The sequence below is a fragment of the Saccopteryx bilineata genome, chromosome 1, assembly GCF_036850765.1.
Source record: "Saccopteryx bilineata isolate mSacBil1 chromosome 1, mSacBil1_pri_phased_curated, whole genome shotgun sequence".
In the NCBI taxonomy this organism is placed as follows: Eukaryota; Metazoa; Chordata; class Mammalia; order Chiroptera; family Emballonuridae; genus Saccopteryx; species Saccopteryx bilineata.
Window position 1 is genome coordinate 296,437,005 of NC_089490.1, and position 17,887 is coordinate 296,454,891.

General features: G+C 44.8%; 1 protein-coding gene across 7 annotated transcripts in view; it reads left to right on the plus strand.

The window, feature by feature from the left end:
• PDZD2 (PDZ domain containing 2) overlaps positions 1-17,887 on the plus strand; it is a 340,539-nt gene that overhangs the window by 217,025 nt on the left and 105,627 nt on the right. Inside the window, exon 1 of one of the 7 annotated variants that reach the window (XM_066244213.1) lies at positions 4,528-4,648. The exons of the other annotated variants lie outside the window; for them this stretch is intronic. Within the exon in view, the coding sequence (XP_066100310.1) occupies positions 4,575-4,648 (74 nt within the window). The 5' untranslated portion in view covers positions 4,528-4,574. Of the gene's footprint in view, positions 1-4,527; positions 4,649-17,887 lie in introns of those variants that run through there. 7 annotated transcript variants of the gene reach the window in all.

Genomic DNA, 17,887 nt, shown 5'->3' on the forward strand with positions numbered 1-17,887 from the left:
TAAGAGTGCATTTTACATTTCCAAACATTGAAGAAACAAAGAAAAATACAGGACAGAGCCGGATATGGCCTGCAAAGCCTAAAGTACTTACCCTCTTGACTCTTGAGAGAAACTGGAGCCAGCCCCTGATTAGCATGCTTCACGAGCAGTATGATCAGTGGGTCCATGCAGCTCAGTAAGTCCTCAACGGTTCAGTAAGTCCTCAACAGTTGAACGGCCTGTTGTCTCTGGAAACTGATTTTAGTTTCTCAGTCTCTGTTAAATGGCATTATTACCTCAAAAGGGGTAGATTCAGAGCAAGGAAGTTGAAGATTTTCTACAAGGTCCCAACAATGGGAAGTGACCTCCGGGTCTACAGCTCAATTTTCATCCTCTCCCTTCACTGGTGAAGCTGCTGCTGCTGCTGCAGGTAGCTATGAAGACCCCGTTACTGACTGTGTCCCCCACTGAGAGACCCTGGTGGCGACCGAAACTCTGCTGACTTACACAGAAATAATTCCCTTCCTTCTTTCTCTTCAGGACTGACAGCTGGCCAGACTTCCGCATTCTAAGTTGTTTGGTGTCGCCCTTTGAAACCAAACCAAACATCGGGGGGGTTTTTTGTAATAAAAAAAAAAATTAAGTGAATATTATGTTTTCCCCTATTGAGACAGCTTTTCTTTATTGCTCTCTAAAAGCTTTCTCTTGACCCAGCCGCTCTGCTCCTGAACGTGTCATTCTCTTTGACCCAGCAGTGTTTCATTATTAATGTCATTTCTAATAAAGGCAAAAGGAGAATCTGGTGACCTTGCTCTTATGTCAAAACCATGGGCCTGGATATGGAGCTGACTTCTATAAGTAGCATATAGTCCATTGCAGAAACACAGGAAAGTTTTCACAAAAAGAGTGTAGTTTAAGAAGAAAAACAAAATGGCTGGCGTAATTTTTTTCCCCTTCAGGACCTTTCAGTCATCTGTCTTCCTATATTTGGAAATTAGATGCTGTCAGTAGAGAAGAATGGGGGTGGGGCCTCGTTTGGCAGATGAAAACAAGTGAGGAAGGATGAAAATATTCACGTAGGGTGCCCCACTGGAAAACAAGATGGCGGTCATGCACTTGACAAGTCAGGTTGTCAGAGCTGGCAAGGGTGGGTCCTCTAATCTACCATGCGAGCTAGGCAGCACCTCTGTCTGTATTTAGAAAGGGGGTTGGCTCTGAATTTAGAGATTAAGCAACCTGCTATTCCTGTATGCACTGGAATTTCAGACACCGTCAGAAACCTGATTTGCGTAACCGCTGAAACTCAACTAGAAGTCAAGCAGACTGAGTCCTGTGCTCTGCAAGTGGAGAGCGGTGCGGTCTCACAGTGTGTGAGGGAATTTATCGAGATTGCCCAACGAGGTGTGGTGCTGCTGTGTGGCCAGACTCAGTGGGGCAGCTTTGGGTTCCCAGCAGGCCATGATCAGAGCATGAGTAACTTCGTTCTCTGCATGAGTTGGCAGTGTACGTCTCAGAGCTCTAGAATGACCTGGTGCCCCAAGGTAGCAAGGGACTTTTATCAACTTTTTCTTAATAGTGAATGGGATAAAAGAATGAGCTACATTTGTGCATTTGTGTGCGAAAGTGTGTAAACTTAGAGGAGAGGAACAGTCAGACAAAAAAAGTTATGATTCTGAGTTACAAGAGAAAACTTGCGACCAGTCCATGAAAGAGGATTGATAATTTCTGTCCCTTGTAAGAGCTTCTATAGGCAATGCACCCTCTCAGTTCCAGACCTATGTATTTCCTGCAGGGGCAGGGCTCAGGGGGTATAGCACAAAATCCCTCTTATGCTGGAGATCCCTGCTGGAGCTCTGTTTCTCCTTTAATGGCCAGGAACAAGATGAGAGAGTTCTTTCTCCATTGACATGCACCTGCTGGGCTTAGCAGCAGGAGGCTGAGTGTGCCCCACTGGGAGATCTTCCGATGGCTTTGCTGTTCCCTGTGGGCACATCTGCCCCATGTTGCCTCAGCTTGTTAAATCCAGGTGTGCATGGGTGTGCAGCCATGCTATGACTCCACAGATGGCCTCTGCAGCGCACAACGTGAGTGCACGCTCTTGGCTTAGATACAGAATCTCTCTAGAGTGAGTCAGACCGTGACAACAATTGACTGAGGACTCCAGATCTGCCTCCCTTTCTATCATCTCTTCCTGAAGAAGCAATCCAACCATGTTTCCCACGCGCCAGAGAAATTCAGCACTCAGAGGGACAGCTTGGGTAAAAGAAAAGGGTCACACCCACAGTTTGTATTTTTTTGTAATTTCAAGGTTAGGAGACTATCAGGTTAGCCTAAAGCAAGACACACCTGGACCTTTCTAATTCCACACTATTTTTTGTTCTTCAATTAGAAAATGGAAACCAAGTTGCAGATCAGTGGAGCAGAGCAAGTCTAGGGAAGGGCGGAAGTGGCCTTGAGAAACTATTCAGTTAAAAGGCCTGCATTCCCTGAGACACCTCACACTGGAGCACAAAACAGTTACAGATTATTCCCTTGAAGCGTAGATAAGTGGCCTTCTGTTTATACATTGTATTTCTCCAAGCCTTTCCCTTTCAATAAAAACTGAAACATTTTTACAAGCTCTCCTCCCTAGCCCTCCAAAAAGAAAAAGAGTGGTCCTGCTATGAACAATTTAGAACTCCCACCCTATTCAGAACAGAAATGGAAGTGCCCGGGTTGGAAGGAGTGGAAGGAAATTCAGACACACCATACCTGACCTTCATTTGAAAAGCATAAATCTCAGGATTCATCACTGTGCTCTTGATGAAAACGACCCTTTAATTTTGCCTTTGGCTGCTGTTTCTGCCCCTTTGGCAAAAGTGTTTTTCTTTTCTCCTGCTAGCTGACTCTATCAGCAAGAGGAGGAGGGTCTGTCTTCCAAGGAACCCCCACCCCTCCCACTTCAACTTCACCTTACACTTTGACTTAAGTTCCCAGACGGCTGCCTGTGGGGTAGAGGGTTGACTGTTGGCAGTAAGCTGCTGGCTTTGGAAAACATCACAGGTATTTTATTGTAACAGATGCAAGACCATTTTGGCAGGGGAGCAATAAAGTCCTGGAAGGGAAACAGAAAGTTACCTCTAAGCACTGCAGGGAAGGAGGTGGCAGAGAGAAGGATGCCGTTTGGGTTTGTAATGCTAAGCTCTTTGCACAATCCTTTTCGCAGGCTAGAACTTGCTAGACTTCAGTTTCTTCCTCAAGTGAGTTGATGAATGTGCAAAGAAAATGGAACGCTGGAGCTGAGCAACGTACCTGGAGACACCTTGGTGCGTGAAGATTTCATCAGGGTCCCAGAGGCCCAACCAAACTTTGTGTGGTGGACAGCTGCTGTTTCGTAACGCTGAGGCATCAGACATTCTTATGTCTATAACTAATTAGGCATTCTTAATGAGTTTCTTTCTATCACAAAAATTTAACACTTCATCTTAAAAGTGAGTGGAGTCGGTTATTTCCAGCTCTTACTAGGAGAAACATGAGTCATCGCTATCGTGTTCTGGTGGCTTAATTAATTACATTGTTCCCTTTGGGACTTCAGAATGGGGAAGAGACCTTGCTAAAAGTTTTAGTATTTTACTTCAACTGCAGCTGCAGTTACTCTGAAACCTAAACAGTCTTGAAGCTGAGCTATCAAACCCTGCATGTTGTCAGCCACCGTTGTAGGTCCGGCGATAGTGAATAATACAGTGCTGATTTTTAACATCAATTTTATTCTGATATGGTTTGCCATGATAGACTCTTGTTATGCACAGATTGACCTTCAATCTGTGAGGTTTCCTGTGCATCCAACCTATTTTCTGTCTTATGATCATGTCTTAGACTTAGATCAGTGGTTTTCAACCTTTTTGTACTTCAGAACCAGTGAAAATAGGAGAATTACTTTGGGGACCAGCTAAGGCAGAAATCACCCTGAGCATAAGCAAGTTTGACTAAGCTTGTTGGATCTGTAATCTTCATACAACATCAGGGTGGTTACCTCTTTTGCGGACCGGCACGGAATTTCTGGTGACTGGTCCATGGACCGGCAGTTGCAAATCACTCTCAGATTACCAGCCCCTGAACCAGGGTGGGCAGAGAACCAGATAAAGACAACACAACTAACTCATCATAGGCTGTTTAAAATGCAAGGTTTGGACATCGTTTTCAGGTGAGCAAACCGAGGGCAGGAGAAGCTAAGTGTGAGTGACATATGTGTTAAGGAGCAGGGTTGCAAGCGGAAATGAATTCGTGTGGCTCACGTGGGCCTGGGGACGTGGCTCCTTTTGAGCAAAAATCCTTATGTAACACTGTGTCTCGAATTTGTAGGTCTTTCTTCTCTGTCAACGCGTGGCCCAAACATGTTCACTTGGTTTGTTTGTGTTAGCGGAACGCCTCATTGTGTCCTAGCGACTTTGCAGTAAGAGATCAAACCCAGTGTCAGGTGACGCCCCTGTTGGGTTCCGTTTGGCCTCCGCAGCGCTTGGGTGAGCGTGAGGGGAAAGCAGCCGCCGGGCAGTGTGGCCGCCTGGCCTGTGCCGCTTTGAAATTCGGGGACAAATTGATTTTGGCTTTTTCTGAAAATGGATCTTATTTTGAGAACCACAGTTGACACGGCTGTGTTGCTTATTCTTGGCAAGAGAACGACCCCGGAGAGGTACGCGTGATCCAGGAGACAGGGCGCCTGCCCCAGGCTCCGGCGGAGCGGGAGTGTTTCAGAACTCAGTGTTGGTGATTCATATTGAGTCCACATTTGTCTGGAAGTACCTGTGCAGATGGGGGGGGGGTCAGCTTCCTACAAAATGGGATTATTTTAGTTACTTGGTGTAATGGAATTCAGAGTGTAGCCTGACATGTCTGTTCCAGAAATATTTAGAGCCCAACCAGCCGGATTTGATCAGAGTACTTATTGAACAGGTAAGTGCTTAGCTCTGTGTTGGGAACGCGCAGAGAAGCCAGCTTGACAGAAGGCAGAAGAAGATGCAGTAGCTATCAGGGAAGGAAGTTATTTGACCTCAAAAGAAAAGAGGGAAATTTGTCCTAAGGCCACCCAGTTGATATTTATGTAGAACTTTACTGACCAGGAGAAAAATATGAACCCAGGACAACTGGGTTTACTCTAACCTGTCAATCACCTGGGGACCTTGATAAAACTCAGATTCATCCGCAGTAGGTCTGGGGCCCACAGCAATCCAAATAAAGGCCTGCGTTTTCCAAACTCAGGGCCAATAGTTGCATTCAGTCTCTGTTGTAGGTAATGCCTTAATTATTTTAACACTTGGTTGTGGCAAGAGATGTCCCAGGAGAGGGAAAGTGGGAACATCTCAAAAGACAAGCAAATTTCACTTGTTTCAGAGCGTCCTGTGTTCCATCTATTGGAGCCCAGAGTAACTGCCTGGCTGGGAAGTGAGCGTGGGGGCAGTCAGGCCTGGGGAGGCTGCCAAGGTGAAGGGCACGGAGGCAGCTGTGTGTCTCCCGGTGACACATGGGAATGTCTTGCCCGGGCAGCTGCTGCAGCTGCAGCCCCGGGAGGGCCAGGTGCCCGGGGAGCCACACACCACAGCCGCCTGCCGCTGCCGCTGGCCTGAGCACCTGATCCCTGCACGCGCCGCGTGGCCATATGCTCCGCTCTGAGAGCGCTGCGGGTGGCGTTCTTGTTCCCCAGCGGTGATTTATTAAGTGTGTCATTAGGTGATGCAAGTTGTAGATCTCGATAAGACTTTCATACCCGTTTGCAAATTAGAGAAAGGCCCTTTGGCAGAGGTATGAGGGGGAGAGTCACTGTACCTCCATGGCCCAAGCAGCTTTCATTAATAATCCAGGGCCCCCCCCTGCCCCCCTCCCCGTGCTGACCTGCTGCTGTCTAAAGGTGTGCTGCTGTCACACAGCCAACTGATGGCTTCGCAGGGTGGCCACAGAGGTTTGGAAAGCCAGTTCTGTCTAAATACCAGAGGTTCTCAGCTGCCAGGGGTCTGACATGCTGATCCAACTCCCAGGAGACTGGCATCCAAAACCCAATTTATTAATTCCTAGTGAAGGAAGGATCCTTGCAGTGACTAACTGCATTACGGCCATCTTTGTTTGTTGTTTGTGTCTGCCGCGTTAGCCCTGGCTTCTCGGGAGACAGTTCGTTGACCATGAGGACTTAATACGGAATAAGTCTGAAGGAGTGTCCCAGAGATCCAGACTCAGTGTTTGCTCAGATGCAGAGGGCTGTCTAATCCGACCCTGGCTTAGTTACCCCCCACACCACTCCAGCCCCCACCTTTCCTCTCCCCCCATTCTCTCCCCCACCATGGTCACCCACACAGTGTCCTGTCCTGCTTCAGCTGCCATATCTCCAGGCCCTTCCTGCCCGAGGTGACGCCTGGACTGGCCCCGGAGCTTCCTGGGTCTCCTTGCCCACCTGCCCATTGGTGCATCGTCTCTGCGGAGCTGTGTGTGTGCAGGGGGAGGGGCAGGAGAGACTGCTGCAGGTGCACAGCTATTACAGGTGACTCTTACTGTTCCTACTCTCTTTCTTGTTTGTTTTTTTAAACTCTTTCTTACTATTTCTACTTTCGGGGCCCATTCCCCGGTACCCCAAGAGTGGCCATTCAGCTTTGAGGAGACACAGAGGACACCTTGTGACTGGGAGAGTTCTCTGACAAGCGTGCTGTTTTATACCCCTCTCCTCAAGAGGACCCCTATTGATCTCGGACACGCCTGGTTCGCAGGGGGCATTTCATAAAATACAGATGGCCGGGCCCCCGCCCCAGTCTGGGTGAGGCTGCAGAGTTGTGCTTGTGAAACACGCTGCAGGAGTTGAGGAGTCCCTCTGATGGTGGCCACCTGCTGCAGAATGCTTTTGTGTCCCTGCTGTCTTGTCACCAGTGGGTAGTTGGTGCCCGGGGACTTCTTTTATTTCTTATTTATACTTTTTTTTTTTTGCTTTAATCTTGTGTATAATGAATGTGTGTCATCTTACAAAGTAGTCTCTCTTTTCTTCAAATAAAGGGCTCCCCGGCTTCTTATAATTGGCCAAGTCTGAAAACCACCCCTAGAGACCCATGCGCTCAGACCCGAGGCCCTTGTTTAATGGAAACTGGGCTTCATGGCTGCCCGGGCATCAGGAGATGCCATCTGGGTTTCTGTGTGGAGACCATACCCAGTACAGCCTCGCTGCTTTTCGGGGGCCTTGTCTCTGGATGTGACATTAGAGCAATAATAATTAAATGCCCATATATGTGCAATGTGGACCAGATTTAACCCAAACATTGTCCTCAGTTCTAGCACTAAAATGTGAGTGGCATCTGCCATCCGGACACTTCCACAGCTGACAGCTGAGGCCCCCAGAATGTGCAGGTGGCCCCTCTCTTCATTAGACCTCCTCATTCTTCAACATCTCAACTTCTCCAACTCTAAAATAAGGATGATTTTATCTGTGCTACCTCCCTCATAAAGTTGTGAAAATCAAACAAAACAACATATGTGAAGTGCTTTGCGGGGGGAGTACAAAGAGTTATACCATCTTTTTTTTTAAAGTTTTTATGTATCAATTTTAGTAAGAGAGGAAGGAGTAGAGAGAGAGAGAGAAGAGAGACAAGAACATAGATCGGTTCCTATATGTGCCCTGACCAGGGATCGAACTGGCAATCTGCAATTCTGGAGGATGCTCTGACCAACTGAGCTATCCAGCTAGGGCAAATTATATAATCTTAAAGTGGTCTCCTCATCACCAATATTATTGTATTGTTCTCAAAGACTACATTTCTGCTGAGTGTCACCAAACAGAGTCACTACAGACAGAAGAAATGCTTTATGCTATTGTAACCCAATGAAAGGCTTACTTTGAAGGGGGAAGTGGAGGGAGAATTCGGATTCCCATAGAAATATATCACTTCTGAATTTCCTGATTAAAGTAGCTCTAATGGACCATTAGTGAATCATTTCACACCCTCTGCCCTTTAATGGCCACTTTCCAGCTGTGCTCTGGAGCCAGGAATATTTTGGGTGAGCGAGTTGGTGCATGTAAGTCACAGGGTTTTCCTGCCTGCTCAAAGGCAAGGACTGCTCTCACGCCTTCCCTGCTGCTCTGGGTAGCGAAAACGCTTCAAGATTTGTCATTTTTATACTAGCAGGGTTTTCAGCTTTGTGTTCCAGTTTAGATTAAGAAACCGACAGATTTTAATACCTTTAAAAAGCTTCTACAAATGATCCAACAGAGAGAGATCCCTAGAACAGACAGAGCTTCGAGTTTCATTTTTCTCCCCAAGAAATGGCGCTGCTTAAGAACGAGGGAACGCAGTCCACCATAATTAACCATTATGATATTAAGCACCAAGTATGTCTCTATAGAGTTGCTTAAAGAAAACTTACAGACTTGGAGAGACAGGGTATAAATACAGTAAAATCTGAAATAAAATATAAGAAATCAATTCTAATAAAAGAAGTATGTGATTTAATGACATGACATAGATAGCATGCGTTTACTAGAGGGCCCTTCCAGTTCTGAGATCATACGATTCTATAAAAATCCCAGATTGGAATGGATGGAAAAGAGTTCATGGGAGAGGCCATTCTCCAGTTGGACCTTGACACATGGTAGGATCTGTGTAGGCAGCGAAAATGGGAAGAGAATGGGAAGTGCGTTCCCACAGGGCGAGGTTTGCAGCAGAGGCACGGGTGTGACAGAGCTGTGTGGGCTTTGTGGGAGGAGCTATGTGCTGACAAGGTTAGAAGAGCGAAAGGTGAGAGTTAGTTACCCTGTAGACACTTGTGCATTGGTCAGATTTCCTCTGAATCAGAGGAGATTGAAAAGACTTTAGTAATACAAAATGTGATAAGTGGTTCAAGTCATTTTCATTTGTATAGAAGCCCAAATGTCAGACTAACAGTCTACATGAAAATTACCTAGGCCTGACCTGTGGTGGTGCAGTGGATAAAGCGTCGACCTGGAAATGCTGAGGTCGCCGGTTCGAACCCTGGGCTTGCCTGGTCAAGGCACATAAGGGAGTTGATGCTTCCAGCTCCAACCCCCCTTCTCTCTCTGTCTCTCTCCTCTCTCCCCCTGTCCTCTCTAAAAAAATGAATAAATAAAAAAATTTTTTTTTTTTTTAAAAAAAAGAAAATTACCTAGAAAACTTTAGGGGATACACACACACACACACGCACACACACACACACATTTTTGCAAGAACCACGTATCCAAGAGCACATCCAGGACCATGGGCACAGAGCAGGCTCCTCGGCACACCGCCACCAACACCAACACCAGTACTAGACTCCTGTGACTGGCCTCTCTGGCCTGTGGCTTCACATCACTTTCTCATGGTCTGGAGAACAAGACAGGAGCCCCCAGTGGGCCATATCTAAGTCATGTGCCAGCGGACTGGTACCTGGGATTGGGGACAGAGAACAAGTGTCCTTTCTTCACCACCTCCCATATAATGGGAGCTTCTCCCAAATCCAGGGATGATCAGAGGCTGGGTCACCACACACAGGTTTCTCCCTCCTTCTGCGCAGGCAAGGAAAGTGGAAGTGTATCCTCTCTGCCCACCATCTCCCCATATGTCCACATCGTTGTCTCTGCCTGCTTTTCCTCTCCTCCAGTACCTTTCCCAGATACCCCATCCTGTCGTGGGTGTGGCGTGGCTGGTAGACCACCACCTTCAGTGTGACTGGCTTACTGTTGGTCATTTCTGTCCACCTAAGTCCCTCCACCCAAGCTCCCATGAAATCCAAAACCCTGCCTACGGGATCCCTGGTGGCCTCCCTGCCTCAGAAGACAGCCATTGCGTCACGGGATAGCGCTAGGTGTTCGAAAGTTTGTGTCTCATAGAGCCAACTGTCTTCAACTTTATATCTTTTTCTCATGGGTGCTAATCATATAACCTGTGCTACCTTGAGGTAGATATTTCTGAAGTTGGAAACGGGGAGGCAGTCAGACAGACTCCCGCATGCACCCGACCGGGATCCACCCAGCATGCCCATCAAGGGGCGATGCTCTGCCCATCTGGGGCGTCACTCTGTTGCAATCAGAGCCATTCTAGCGCCTGAGGCAGAGGCCACAGAACCATCCTCAGCGCCCAGGCCAACTTTGCTCAATGGAGCCTTGGCTGCGGGAGGGGAAGAGAGAGACAGAGAGGAAGGAGAGGAGGAGGGGTGAAGAAGCAGATGGGCGCTTCTCCTGTGTGCCCTGGCCAGGAATCGAACCCAGGACTCCTGCACGCCAGGCCGACGCTCTTCCACTGAGCCAACCGGCCAGAGCCGATATCTCCTTTCTTCATATAATCATTCAGATGCCTGTGTATAAGACTATTATATCTCTTTTACTGCCCCTTCCTTATTATCTTCTCCAAAATAATAAGTTTTGAATGCCTGAACCAAATCAAATTCTCCACATGAAATCCTATACAAACCAGGATGATTATCTCCTCCTTTGATGTGGACAGTACACTTAATGCAGTCAGATATTGTGGTGCCTTTAGTTGGTTCTGTCAAGGAATTAGGTTGACTGTCCATGGAGACCCATAGGTTTGGACGGAAGCGATGTGGACTTGTGTAAAATAAATACCCCATGGGATCAGATTCTGATTCGGGAGCCTGGGACCACCATCCTGGCACCAGCATTTAACACAGTTAACTTGATTCACTTTAGGGAACAGCCACATGGCCCTGTGGAAGGACTGGGAACATGAGATCTAGGTGACCAGGAAAATGAGGAGTTCCAACCTATAAGGAAGACTCAAGTTTTGTACATTTTACTTTCATTAAATAGCTCCTTCCTACATAAGCAAATACACAGCTGGCATACTATTGATGGATAGAGGATGGTATGGAATGACAAGGTGAGGGTACGGTTTGTAAGAGTATTTTTTTTCTTATATGATGATTATGCTAAGTTTATTCATGTATAATTTGCTTACACTTTTTTTTTGTATTTTCCAAAGTTGGAAGCAGGGAGGCAGTCCGACATACTCCTGCATGCACCTGACTGGTGTCCACCCAGCATGCCCACTAGGGGGTGATACTCTGCCCATCTGGGGCATTGCTCCATTGCAGCCAGAGCCATTCTAGCAGAGCCATAGAACCATCCTCAGCACCCAGGCCAACTTTTGTTCCAATGGAGCCTTGGCTGCAGGAAGGGGAAGAGAGAGACAGAGAAGAAGGAGGGGGGAAGGGGGAAGAAGCAGATGGGAGCTTCTTCCATGTGCCTTGGCCGGGAATCAAACCCAGGACTTTCACACGCCAGGCCAACGCTCTGCTGCTGAGCCAACTGACCAGGGCCCAATTTGCTTACACTTTATTTTATTTTATTTTATTTTTTTACTTTTATTTATTCACTTTAGAGAGGAGAGAGAGAGAGAGAGAGAGAGGAGAGAGAGAGAGACAGGGGGGAGGAGCTGGAAGCATCAACTCCCATATGTGCCTTGACCAGGCAAGCCCAGGGTTTCGAACCGGCGACCTCAGCATTTCCAGGTCGACGCTTTATCCACTGCGCCACCACAGGTCAGGCTGCTTACACTTTTAAGCATAATACATTTTCCCCAATTTCAGCAGAAAGGATTAAAGAGAATATACTTAAAATTGAAACAGTATACTAACATAAGAAAGAAACCGAAGGAAGACCTTTCTAGTTGTACCAGTCTGTAAATTCTCACAAAGACAAGTCATGTGAAGAACAATTCCATCACTCTGAAAAGTGCTCTCTTGTGGTCAGACCCCCTCCTCACCCCTAGCCTCTGGCGACCACTGCTGTGCTCTATTGTTTTGCCTTTTCCAGAGTGTCACGTAATGGAATCATATTCTATGTAGCCATTTTAATCTAATACTTCCCTCTTAGAATAATGCATTTGAGATTCTTCCATGCTATTACATGTATCAATAGTCCATTCCATGTTATTACATGTATCAATAGTCCATTTCATTGCTGAGTAGTATTCCTTTTGTCTAGATACACCACAATTGGTTTTTCATTCACTCCTTGAATGTGCTGTTACATCAGGTAGGGATCTGTGTATCATCTCATGAGAGGTTTTCAGTCTATTAGACAAAGAAATTGGTGCTCTTGCGTGTGATCTCTGCACTTCAGTCATGTTATGTTGATATCTTTATATCTCCCAAAGTATGGAAAGAAAAATATGAAAAGTAAGGTATTATTTGTACAGAATATGTATGCTCTCTTCTTCTTTGCCCATAAGCATCAGCACTAGATTTTGTCTGTTTTGAATACAGGCTTTGTTTCTATCTCTTATTACATTTTGACACCTGTTTAAACCTTTCTTATATTTTTTGTTTGTTTTTTCTTCTTAAGGAAAAATCTGGTCAAGCATCTCGAAAGGAACTCTGTCACTGTCTTAATATTATGACTTCTTTATTGAATTGTAATTATTACATAAACTAGAGTGCCAGAATTTTTAAATCTCTTTTAAAGTACTGTTTTCAGTTTAAAATTGGACTTGTTCCACTAAATATCTACAATAATAATTTTGTGATAGCTATGCCAAGAAATCTATAGTTATATCATAAACACTACACTCTGAAGTTCACAGTAGAATGGAGGAGAGGGTGATTTGAAGTAATTATGTGATAGGAATGTCTGAATTTGTAACCTCTGTACACCTTTGATTTATGATTTAGAAAGAAATAACTTTTAAAGAAAAGCTTCTTGGATTTCGTAACCTCAACTGAAAATTTGTGCCAATTACAGTGTTGGAATTTTCTCTAAAGATTCCAAAAGTTGACCACTAGGGCTGGCTAGATGAATTAGTTGTTTGCTTTTTAAGGGGCAACCTTAACTTATATCACAACCACAGTTCTTGTACCTAGAAAACAGGCTTTGCAGACAGTTCTTTAAGAACAATAGATTCTGCTTTCTTTCCTAGGTATATAAGTGCAATTTCCATCAAAATCTAAAAAAATTACTTTGGGGCCTTGAACAGATGCACTAAAATTTATCTGACAGTGGGGAAAGTGACTAAATATTGCTAAGAAATTTTTGGAAAAATAAGAACAATGAGGAGCATTGTTTACTGCATACAACGCTACACTCTAAAGCTGCAGTAACTCAAGCAGTATGGCACAGGAATTGACAAATGGACCAGTGGAACAGAGTAGGGAATCCCAAATAGATCCATATGTGTCAGGAAATTTGGTGTATGAGAAAGAGGCATTTCAAACCTGGAGGTTAAATGACCATCTGTTGAATGGAGGTTATTGAAATAGCTAAAACCTTTTAAAGAAGAGTAGACAGTTAGGTACTGCCTTTAAATACATAAATGAATGACAGATAGGATCAAGAGCTAAACATAAAACTAAAATCTGTGAAAGTATGAATAAAAACAGAAGAATATTTTCTAGGGTGGGGAAGTCCCCAAGACTATAAAGTCAGGAAGTCAGAAAGAAGAATATATGTTAAGTGGTCAGCAAACTCATTAGTCAACAGAGCCAAAAATTGGCTCTCTTTTGAGAGCCAAATTTTTTAAACTTAAACTATATAGGTAGGTACATTCCTTATTAAGGTAGCACCCACACGTGGTATTTGTGAAAGAGCCACACTCAAGGGGTCAAAGAGCCGCATGTGGCTCGCGAGCCGCGGTTTGCCAACCACTGTCAATGGACAACAATGCACAGATAAAAGCTGAAAGTCAAGTTGTGGGATGGTTTCAGGAGTGATGTGAAGGAGTGATTTTTACATTTTACTCCATACTTTACAAGTTTTCTGTAGGAACGTAGTCACGAACTGCATACTTTTCTCAATGTGGTTACCCCAGCATGTAGACCGTGGCAAATAAGCATATAAATTATAGTAGCTATTACTGTTCTTAAACCCCTTTCCTCACTTACAGTGATTCACATTTAGAATATGTGACTTCGTGTCTAAATGTGTTTTTGTAAAATTCCCTTATGTTTTGGAAATCAGGATTCAATTCTGTTGTTAAATGCATAGTGACTGTTGGCTTCCAGTGTGCATAGGAATACACTCCACTCTGGGGGAGCATGGGGAAGAGGCAGGAACAAGAGCTTGTAAAGGGGCCATGAACCTGCTTTAAGCTATGTATACACAATCCTGTTGATTGACATGGGGTACATGTGAAAACCACTAGGGACCAGCTTGTTACAAAGTTCTATCAAGTGCTAAGTTGAGTGTGATCAGCCCATGGCCAGGTACTGGAGGATGCCCAAGATCTGTGCCCTGTGGAACTTCTAGAGAGGACCTGCCCTTCTCCAGCAGTGGGAAGAGGTGAAACAGGGAACCCCGCATTGGTAGATAGATGTTTCTGGAAACTTTCCCAGTCCTCTTGCTCCTTTGAAACAGGCCTTTTTCTGGCTGAGCCCATGCTCTGCGCTGGGGGGATTCCAATGTGCTGTAGCAGAATGCCAGGTTAGAAGGTTGGCTTACTGAGAGGGTAGATGACCTCTCCTGGGGCTATAGTGGAATCGACTTTCCCCGAGCATATTGCCAGGACCCTGGGACCAGTTGCCCAGCATTGTCGTCTTCATTGTGTGGGTTTTAATTCCTTCCCTTCACTGGGGAGATTTTTATATGTATTTAGTTGACTCTCTACAGGTCTCCTAGGGGACTAGGATATAGTCAGTGTGAAAATTTCTATTGCAATTGTACACCTCATGCTTTTCATCTATCATTTAATTCTCACAATAATCCATTTCAGTTGTGAGAACTAAGACCAAAAAAGGAGAAAAAAAAAAGCAAAGAAAAATAAGTACATAATTTAAGGTCAGACAACTGGTAAGTGAAGAACCTGGATTCAAACCCAGGTCTGCCAGGCTCCCACACCTGCATCTGTTCACGAAGTGCTGGATCTGTTCCAGCCCATTCCCAGTGACCATCGCACACCCTTCTTGCAGCACAGGGAGAATTCTGGAAGATCTTTCTGGCCAGACTTCAGCTAGTACCTAAAACAGCAGGTTTAGCATCTCTTGGACCTCAGTGCAGGCAGAGGAGGGAGCACCGGACCAGGAGTCCAGATGAGTCCCGTGAGGCTCTTTCATCTCTGTTCCTATATTTCTCACTTACGCTCTGGATGCTGGCTTCTTCCTGACCTCCTCACAAGTTTGTAGTGGTCAGATAGGGATCATACTACTACTCCTAGTGACTCTATGGGATGTGCAGGCTTATACTATAGTAAAGCAGTACTAATAGTAACGAGGGTACTGAACTGCCCTGTCTTATGTGTAACCTCAGTAGTTCTGAGGTTTTTTATCCCTCCGCAGATACACACGGCCAAGCACTATTCCCCTACATATAAGGCTGTAAATCCTTATAGGATGATGTTTGGAGAAGCAAAGAGGGCAAGTAGCCCTGTTAGATGAAGGTACCCATTAGAAATATGGGCATATCTTAAAGAAGATATAGTGGGATTCCTCCTTTCACAAAAAATTTTAGGTGGGGTCTGAGCAATGCAAATGACCTAAGTCTTTTTTTCTTTTATTTTTTTCACTCTTTTTTGATATGGATTTTACAGCAAGGGAGGGAGAGAGAGAGAGAAAAGCATCAATTTGTTGTTCCACTTATTTATGCATTCAGTGGTTGATTCTTGTATATGACCTGACTGGGGATCGAACCCACAACCTTGGCATTTTGGGGAAAGGCTCTAACCAACTGAGCTACCTGGCCAGAGCAAGTCTTTATTATTATTATTTTTTATTATAATTAACATATGGTATTATATTAGTTTTAGGTATACAACTTAGTGATTCAACATTTGTATATCCTAAGGTATACAACAAACCTAGGGACCACCTGTCACCATACATAGTTATTAGGATGTTATTAACTCTACTTCCTATGCTATACATTATTACATCTTCATGACTCATTTTATACTGGAGGTTTGTACTTCTTAGTCCCCTTTCTCTACTCCCTTCCAGCAACCATCAATTTGTTCTCTGTTATCTGAGTTTGTTTCTGTTTCATTTTGTCTATCTGTTTAGAAGTCTTTCATTCTGCTACGTAACACATCTGTCCATGCTCGGTTGGCAAGATGGCGGCCCATCGCCCGTGCTATAAGAAAAGGAAGAAGCCACTGCCAAGTTCAAACATGAGCGCGCAAAACCTGTCAGAGGGTAGAAGGATGTACAAAGAGGAAACTGAGTTTGTTTCAAAGTTTAGGGTTCTTTAGAGAGCAGTGTGAAACATGGATAATACACATTGACATCTTTATTGGGTTTTTTTGCTTTTTAAAAAATCCTCTGAAGTATAAAAAAAAAAAAATCCTCTAAAGTGTGTTTAGTGAGGAGGAAGGCTGAACTGACAGCACAGTTGATGCCTGTTGGCTCTGACCCTGGGGGAAATCACCAAGCAGTGGTTCCAGCTCTGTGAAGCTCACGAGACCACGAGAACCCACCTGTAGGCAGGAGGGCCTGTGTCACAGACTATGTGTTACCGACAGCTGGCAAAGGCGTTTGTTTCATGGAACACTCTTGTTGTTAACGGTGGTCACGGAGTCAACTTCAGATCTATTGCTGAAAATCAGAAAAGAAAATAATTGCTTAAACATTTTCCCTTCAAAATGGTTTGAGAACCTCTAAATGGGTGAGTACTGAACAACAGGAGAACAGTTGGTGTTCTCATGGCTCAGTGATCAGTTCAGCCACCACAGTGGTTCTGCCCATTGTATGGTCCTACGGTCATTTTTCCTGCCTGGTAATCGTTGCTGAGTCTCTGATGAGTCAGTCATGAAAACTGAGATGCACAAGGACACTGGGATTCACATTAATGAGGAGCGTAACAGTGATTGTTCTCAGGATGATCTCCACTAGATCTTGAAGTGACATTCATCTAATCAAGATCCATACATAGCAGCCATGTCTTGTTTGAGCCAGTGTAGGAGCTGCTATTTATTGGAACAAAGACTACATATTCACCCCTGCAATGTATTGTTTGAGGAAAAGTGATTACAGGTTGTAGCTAGAAATCTCTCATCTTGTCATCTAGATTCCAAACATCATACTTTAAAAACACACCAGGACATTTTATATGATTCAAATGCAAAAATTCTTAACATCCAAAAATTAAAACAGCAGGAGTCTTTTGTTCTGTCTTGTTTTTTACTATTCTTGATTCCATAGATAACTCAAGGTAATTTTTTCTCTATATTTTAAAATATATATTTTAAATACTTTAATGATACATACTATTAAATTTTTTAAATGATGTATGAGTCAGTAAATCATCTTCATATGGATTAATCTGAAGCAAATGAAACGGTGTGCATCACTAGTGAAATTGGGATATTCATCTTGATAGTTTTAAAGATTGTATTAAAAGAGGTTTTAAAGTACTTTGCTAGCATATCAATACATTTATTTAAAATCACTTGGCTAGGCCCTGGCCGTTTGGCTCAGTGGTAGAGCGTCGGCCTGGCGTGCAGGGGTCCCAGGTTCGATTCCTGGCCAGGGCACACAGGAGAGGCGCCCGTCTGCTTCTCCACCCCTCCCCCTCTCCTTCCTCTCTGTCTCTCTCTTCCCCTCCCACAGCCGAGGCTCCATTGGAGCAAAGATGGCCCGGGCGCTGGGGATGGCTCCTTGGCCTCTGCCCCAGGCGCTGGAGTGGCTCTGGTTGCAACAGAGCGGTGCCCCGGAGGGGCAGAGCATCGCCCCCTGGTGGGCAGAGCGTCACCCCTGGTGGGCGTGCCGGGTGGATCCCGGTCGGGCGCATGCGGGAGTCTGTCTCTCCCCGTTTCCAGTTTCAGAAAAATGCAAAAAATAAAATAAAATCACTTGGCTATATAACCATGCAAAACATCATTAAATTATTTTAAACAGGTCTTGAAGGCTTTCTTTTTATTTATTTATTTATTGGTCTTGGAGGTTGTACAAGATTGCATCTTATTGTGAAGGAAGTTCAAGAGTCAAAAAGTCTTAGAAGAGCTAAAGAGAGGGAAGGAAGCTA